Source organism: Alosa pseudoharengus, unplaced genomic scaffold (assembly GCF_046254945.1).
Source record: "Alosa pseudoharengus isolate Yale_2024_CS ecotype anadromous, Long Island Sound unplaced genomic scaffold, YU_APseudo_1.1 YU_APseudo_1.1_scf_19, whole genome shotgun sequence".
NCBI classification, from domain to species: domain Eukaryota; kingdom Metazoa; phylum Chordata; class Actinopteri; order Clupeiformes; family Clupeidae; genus Alosa; species Alosa pseudoharengus.
Genome location: NW_027468657.1, coordinates 4343696 through 4351874, shown reverse-complemented (window position 1 = coordinate 4351874; position 8179 = coordinate 4343696). Strand labels below are relative to the sequence as shown.

The following is an 8179-nucleotide window of genomic DNA, read 5'->3' as shown; positions in this document are numbered from 1 at the left end:
TCGTGACTAAATTCAAGATGGCATCACTTGCCAGTGAGACTGAGGTGGAGAACCTGAAGATGGAAACTGCAGAACAAGAGGCCAGACTGGCTGACAGTGAGACTGAGGTGGAGAACCTGAAGATGGGAACTGCAGAACAAGAGGCCAGACTGGCTGCCAGTGAGACTGAGGTGGAGAACCTGAAGATGGAAACTGCAGAACAAGAGGCAGAGCTGACAGCAGTGAAGACCAGACCAGCAGATCTGGAGTAAGAGATCACAGAGCAACCCAAAGTGGCGTTCTCAGCAGCTTTGGGTAGAACCATAGAGCAACCCAAAGTGGCATTCTCAGCAGCTCTGGGTAGAACCATAGAGCAACCAAAAGTGGCATTCTCAGCAGCTCTGGGTAGAACCATAGAGCAATCCAAAGTGGCGTTCTCAGCAGCTCTGGGTAGAACCATAGAGCAACCCAAAGTGGCGTTCTCAGCAGCTCTGGGTAGAACCATAGAGCAATCCAAAGTGGCATTCTCAGCAGCTAGAGTCTGGGAATACTGAGTTGAATTTGGTCTTCACTAGAATCATCACCAACGTTGGACAGACCTACAGCAGCACAACAGGCCTCTTCACAGCTCCAGTCAGGGGAGTCTACTACTTCAGATTCACTGTCATGGATGGACTAGCTTCACGCACTATGTACATCAAGATGTATAAGAATGGAGAGAGGTAACCACAGCTATGTGTCCAGTGGTGCTACTCTGCAGCTACAGATGGGAGATGTAGTTAACATGCGACTCCCTGCAGTCCAAAGGCTCATTGATAATGGTGATAATCACAACTTAATCACAACATCTTCAGTGGCTTCCTACTCTTTCCTCTCTGAATAAAACACACTACTCAACATGATGCTGACAAGTCATAAATAAAGTACAAATTATTATGAGCAAGCAAACCCTGATGTTACTTTTTTATTTTTGGGTGATAATTGCACAAATGACATGTAAGCATTATTTACGCAGTGATAAGAGAGAGGTCCTTATCTGTATAGGAAGAGAGGTTTAGCTGTTTAAGACCCTTTTGAGCACTTTTTCAAATATTACATATCAGTAGCGGTTTTGGGCAAAGCGGGCATGCCGCCCTGGTGTGGCATCTTGCAGACGTCGGCACGAGCGCTCGCAAAAAAAAGTTGTGCGCGTCGATGGCATGCCACCACGTGGGGAGTGGCGCCCTCTATAGGCCACTTTGCAGGCGCCGTGCTGCTGCTGAGAAGGGCTCACACACACAAGTACAGTTTAGTTGAGAAGGGAGAGGAGGAGGGGCGGCCGGGGATTGACCTCTGTAGCACGTCTCCTAGTCCCCACTGGAGCGGGGGATTGACCTCTGTAGCACGTCTCCTAGTCCCCACTGGAGCGGGGGATTGACCTCTGTAGCACGTCTCCTAGTCCCCACTGGACCGGGGGAGCGACCGGGGAATATCACACAACTAACGCAATCAGTAACAAACGCAAGTCAGTCATAGGCCTACTACGAACTGTGTATTAGTATGTTTTGATATGTTTAATGCGCCTTCACCACCTGAATTTTCCCTCTTCTGAATGAAGTTAATGAAGTTTGACTTTGAGTTGCCTCCAAAACAGCTAATTTCATTCATTACATTGTGTACAGGCTACATGTTATTGTTCTGGATTGTGAACTAGTTAAAAAATTGTGTCAAATAAACACAGGACAAGAAAGGGTCAAGTCATCAGGTAGGAACAGAGCAAGAGAGGAGAAACCAGCAGAAGATTAATGCAGCTACGGACCGCCACTGAGAGAGAGATCTTCTGGGGTCAAAGTGTGCCTCGCCCCTCACCAGGCTGGACTGCAGTGTGTGTGTGTGTGTGTGTCATGAGTCTGAAAAAAACAGAAAGAACAGGCGTGAGCAGCAGAAGCCAAATCAAGGGGTTCACCCAGATGTGAGGTGTCCAGACCGCAAGGCCATACTGCATACGCACCACTAGAGGGAGCCATACTGCATACTCACCACTAGAGGGAGCCATACTGCATACGCACCACTAGAGGGAGCCTATAACTACTCCAAGGCCATAATTACTCCATCCTGTGGAGGCCTGCTTCTCTGGTGCCTGACCTTCTACCTCTCTCCATCACTCTCTCTCTCTCTCCATCACTTTCTCTCTCCCTCTATCTCTCTCTGTCTCCATCACTCTCTCTCCCTCAATCTCTATCTCTCCATCACTCTCTCTCTCTATCTCTCCCTCTCTCCCACTCTCTCCCTCAATCTCTCTCTCTCCATCACTCTCTCTCCCACTCTCTCTCTCCCTCTATCTCTCTCTCTCCATCACTCTTTCAGTCTTCTCTCCCTCAATCTCTCTCTCCCACTCTTTCTCTCCCTCCCTCTCTCCCTCCCTCCGTCTACCTCTACATCTCTGAAAAGGTCAGAGCTGTTTTTTGCCCATTTCATCCTATCAAGATTTTCATTCCCCAGGACTGGTGGCTTATTTTCTCACATTTGTGCATATTAATATTCAACAGTACTGCATGCTTTCTTTTGTAGCCTACTGTTTCTGTTTACCTTTTTACAAAACGCACTTGTGATTATAAATGTAGCATGTAAGGCAATCATATTCAGTTAGACTAAATTTAGTTGTTAACACCACTGCATCTAGCGGATGTAGGCTAATAGTCGTGTGAAACTCTGGTCGCTGGAGTAACGGAATTAACGGGACAGCTTCCACATCCTCCCTCTCGTGAAGGGAAACGGGAGGAGTTCCTCCGGGATAGACTGGTATCAGATAGCACGCGAAACCGCCCCTGTAGGCTACGGCGCAAACGGTTGGAATCTCAGCCCGTTAAGGAACCAAGCGTCTTCACGGGTTACTTAGGGTTTGTCATTTACAGACAACTAAGAAACCTAACTTATCACCTCATCAAACCAACGGCCGTAAAACACCATGGCGTCCTCACCGCAGAAAGCTCCTTCTCCGTCTAAAGCCCCGACGCCCAAATCGCCGCCTTCCAGAAAGAAGGATGACTCTTTCCTCGGAAAACTTGGTGGAACTTTGGCCAGACGAAAGAAAGCGAAAGAAGGTGCGATTTAGTGCTATACATTTTCTTCCCCCATTATTTAGGCCTTACGGTCAAATTTAAACATTGCAACTCCACACAGCTACAGGGAAATGGCATATTTTGTCCGTAGCCTAGACTGGTCTCCCGTTATATCGGCGCTGTTGCTTTTCTAGTAATGGGCAGAATAGCTCTAAGTTAGTAGCCTACTTCAAGAACTCACTGACCAAAACTATTTTATTGTCTCAACAACAGACTTGTCCATAGGCTATTTTCTCTCTTATTAGGTCCGATTGCCTCATGAATCTGGTTCCCGAATCAAGCCCATATTTAATTTCATCAACATTGGTCATTTAAGCTTCTTGCTTGAGTGTGACATTTAATGTTCCTCCTCTGTCTCGGTGTTTGTGTTTTTACGCAGACTAGCGCATAGTTGCCCGGTTTTACGTAAGCAGATGCTATCCAGCGCTCAGGACTTATGTTTCCAGCTCTCGTAGGATTGCGTGTCCATTTAAGGAAAAGTGTCAGTTTTTCCGTTCCGTCCCGCTAGCCGCGGTCAGCCAATTGGTGAGGCTACACAACACTGCGCGTGCTGTCAGGGAAAACAGTAGGCCCAGGCTCTAGTTCAAGATGCAGTCTGAGAATCAAGTCATATCAGTCACACACACTGTCATCTGGGACCCTAATGGATGAACACACACACACACACACAGTCAGTCACAGTCACATACAGTACAGTGGGAACAGACTGATCCAGTCAGAATCAGCATCCTTTAACAGTCCACCATAAACATTGGGAGTCCTGAAAGCTGAGGTTGTTGCTCGTAAGAGTCCAGTGTATTTGTACACATGCTAGTGCTGTTGCTCGTAAGAGTCCAGTGTATTAGTACACATGCTAGTGATGTTGGATCATAGCCCCTACAAACTGTAGGACATGGGCACATTATTATCCTACAGGAATGCATAGAATTGTTGTAACAGTTTGAATTTAAGATTTCAGTCGTGTCCATATGTGTAGATGGTGTAGATGGTACACTGGTGGTACACGCACCATCACACACACACACACACACACTGTGTCCCAGTGGGAGGGTGTTTTCTGTGACAACAGGATGTTGCTGTTTGTATTTGTCGAATGGGTTGTTGCTATGGTTATTGTATGGTATGGTAATTGTAAGTGTGTGTGTGTGGGGGGGGTTCACGTTCACGTCGGCCTCCATGCTGCGTTCACTGCTGGTAGGCGCACGTCGGCCTCCATGCTGCGTTCACTGCTGGTAGGTGCACGTCGGTCTCCATGCTGCGTTCACTGCTGGTAGGCGCACGTCGGCCTCCATGCTGCGTTCACTGCTGGTAGGCGCACGTCGGCCTCCATGCTGCGTTCACTGCTGGTAGGCGCACGTCGGTCTCCATGCTGCGTTCACTGCTGGTAGGCGCACGTCGGCCTCCATGCTGCGTTCACTGCTGTTAGGCGCACGTTGGTCTCCATGCTGCGTTCACTGCTGGTAGGCGCACGTCGGTCTCCATGCTGCGTTCACTGCTGGTAGGCCAGCAGTGGACGTCCAGTTGAGTCATAGAAAGTCGAGAAACATCAGATGCTTTCAGATCGGATTTCCCACAGAGTTTTCAAACAACAGCGTTTTGCGCCAGAGTTTTCAAACAACAGCGTTTTCAAATCAGTCCTTTTCATTGCTCCATCTCAGGAGGTACAAAATGCCTGAGTAGTGTAGATGAGAGGCATAAGTGTGTGTGTGTGTGTGTGTTTGTTTGTGTGTGTGTGTGTTTGTTTGTTTGTAAATAGGGGAGGATTCCAAAGGGATACTTCAGATTAGGGCTGCTCGATTATGGCAAAAATCATTATCATGATTAATTTGTTCAATATTGAGATCACGATTATTAAACACTTACTGTGATTCTGGAATTATCACCCATTTTAAAAACAGTTAATTCAGTTGAATTTTTAATTAATTCAACTGAAGAAATAACAGAAGAAACAGCAGCAGAATAATCATTATAATTCATAATTCAATGATTGATTAATTAATTTGATTAATTGCACAGCCCTATTTGAGATCAAATCATGTGTGTGTGTGTGCGCATGGTGTGTGTGTGTGTGTGGTGTGTAGGTGTGTATACATCACAAACACAAATTTGTTTTAGGTTGAGTTCCTCAGATCCTCACATTTCAAGATAAATTTGCCAAGAAGTATGGTCATTTTTTCATTGTTGTCAGTCTTGAAAATGTGGGATATCTCTTTGGAATTTGGGGAAGAATCCCTGTGTTATGTTTTCATATTTTTCACAGTGTAGAAAGAAGTGCTCCTCTGTCTCAACCATCTCTGCCTGGCAGTGACCACATAATCTTTGTTCTCTTGGCAACCAGGTTTTCCTGTGTCTGCCTGTTTATACTGCTAGATTTTGGTCACTGAGCCTGATTGATGTTTGGGAAACAGACCTGAGACTGAGCTTGATGTGTATTAGTTGTTGTTATTTAATTATTTAATAATTATGACCGCCGCGGTTTAGTCAGATTTTTATTTTTTTTATTTTTCACATGCCCAAATTTCCGTCAAGGATTCCCGGGACACTGAAAGACCGGGGTACACGAAACTTGGTGGGCATGTAACCCCACATGGATAGCATGGAACCTAGGGGTGGGCGATATTTATCGTCTGCGATAATATCGTGATTGTTGTTTTAACGATGTGCAAATTTACATTATCGAGTATTTAAATTACTTATGGGAAAAAAACACTCAAAATCACGCATTGAAACCACATACATTCACTAAATCCAGGAGGTGTATGCAAGACAAGCCCCGTTGCAGCAGAGCAAGTGTCACATGATCGCTAGTGGGTCCACGTTGTCACACGCAGGCCTAATGTTTATTTTGTGTAGCGAGATCAAGACGTAGCTTACTTAACTTTACTTACTTACTTAATTTTGTGCAGCTACTTCTGTTCACGTAGCATTGATGAGACAGTCACATTTTTGCCTAAAAAAAAAATTCGCTCTAAATATCTACGTGTATCGATTATGCTAACCGTTAGCATCTCTATGGGATTTCTCATATACATTAGCCATAAGCTAACGCATTAGTTTCTATTCTGTAACTTGGAATGCTAGCCTACACGATTTCTCTTAAACAAAACATCAAAGGAAATAACTGAGATGTACTCTGTTGGTCTGCTTAGTTTTACAGTGAATCCTAAGTAGGCTAAAGGTTTTTGAAAGGAACTTCAGCTTCAGACTTTCTCTTGGGAAACTGTTAGGCCTAGTCATCTTCTCTAATAGCTGGCTAGACCATGTCATTGCCACACACACAAGTGGGGGCAAAATTGGAAATGTGTCATAGAGTGACAATGCATTGGTTGATTTGGTTAAAAAGTCACAGGTTAGGTTATTGGTTATTATTGTATTGATGCTATTCATAAATAATGAGCTGTAAAGTAACTCAGACTTTTAATTTTTTTTTTAAAGGATATCGACTAATTATCGTTATCGTCAAAATCACAAAAAATATCGAGATATTATTATTTGTCCATATCGCCCACCCCTAATGGAACCATCGTTTTTCGTTTTGATCTGTAGCCCCCCCTGCTGGACTGGACCCCCCGAAAAGAGGGTAGGGCAGACACAGTTTTCTGTGAATATCTCGAGAACCGTAGGGTTTAGGAGGACCATTTTTTTTTGTATGTTGATCTCAAGGGGCCATGTCAACCCATTCCATAACCACTCATTTCATGTATAGCGCCACCTAGTTAAACACAAAAAAGTAAAAATGAGGTGTTGTAATCACAGGTATCTGTGACCTAACATAGTCAAAACTGCACGAAATTGGAAGTGTAGGATCATTATGACACCCTTTGTATGCACGCCAAGTTTTGTGGAATTCCGTTCATGGGGGGCCACACAATAAATTAATTTATGTTACTATACACCAACTGGCCTGTAGGTGGCCGGAGACAGTTTTCTGTGAATATCTCGAGAACTGTAGGGCCTAGGAGGTCCACCTTTTTTATGTATGTTGGTCTTAAGGGGGCATGTCAACCCATCCCATTACCACTTATTTCATGTATAGCGCCACCTAGTTAAAAATTAAAAAGCAAAAAATTAGGTGTTTTCATCACAATATCTCTGGCTGACAAGGTCAAAACTGCACGAAATTAAAAGTGTAGGATCATTATGACACCCTCCGAATGCATGCCAAGTTTTGTGTACTTTCGTTCATGGGGGGCCTTAAAATAAAATAATTTATGTGTACATTTAGTGACGTACACCAACAAGGATTCCCGGGACACTGGTGGGCATGTAACCCCACATGGATAGCATGGAACCTAGGGGTGGGCGATATTTATCGTCTGCGATAATATCGTGATTGTTGTTTTAACGATCGTCGTTTTTCGTTTTGATCTGTAGCCCCCCCGCTGGACTGGACCTCCCGAAAGGAGGGTAGGGCAGACACAGTTCTCTGTGAATATCTTGAGAACTGTAGGGCCTAGGATGACCATTTTTTTCCGTATGTTTGCCTCCAGGGGTCATGTTAACCCATTTCATGTGCACACATGTGCACAAACAGATACACACACACACACATACATTCACAGTAATCATACGTATGACACATACTCACACAGTAGACATATGTACGCTTGCATGCACAGGCACATACGCAGGCACACACACAAGCACGCACACACACACACACACACACACACAGACACACATAATATAAACATGTACATGCACACAATTCAAGAATTTCTCAGAATTATGAACAGGCAAGATGGAGGTGGGGTTGTATAAAATTAATTTTACATGTGAAATCTATGAACTAATCATGTTTTGGTACTTGTTGTCTAGCAGATACCAGTGAGAATTGTGTGTGGATAATGCAATTTAGTGAGACAGTTAGACAGCTGGACTGGGCGGCAGTCATATTGTGTACCGCTCTGCGGTACATCTAGTTTAGTTAGCTTCAGTACCAGCTGGCTCAGAGGACTCTTTTCAGGGTTCAGCTCCTGGGTTTTCAGTGCCTCAAAATGGAGGGAGTTCTCGGGACTGCTGTTCAGGTGCATCCAGAATTTTAAAATAATTTTCTGAATAGGTAAGGCCAATGGAAAACGGCCTAACTCTGCCCTACA

General features: G+C 44.6%; 1 protein-coding gene across 2 annotated transcripts in view; it reads left to right on the top strand.

Moving 5' to 3' along the window:
- Positions 1-2750: 2750 nt before the first annotated feature.
- The window catches only part of LOC143132163 (alpha-parvin), a 16611-nt gene continuing 11182 nt past the window's right edge, over positions 2751-8179 (top strand). For both annotated transcript variants that reach the window (XR_012988248.1, XM_076291518.1), the window contains exon 1: positions 2751-3062. Coding sequence is in view for 1 of the 2 variants with exons in the window: in XM_076291518.1 (XP_076147633.1) it covers positions 2927-3062 (136 nt within the window). In the remaining variant the exon portion in view is untranslated. The remainder of the gene's footprint in view (positions 3063-8179) is intronic.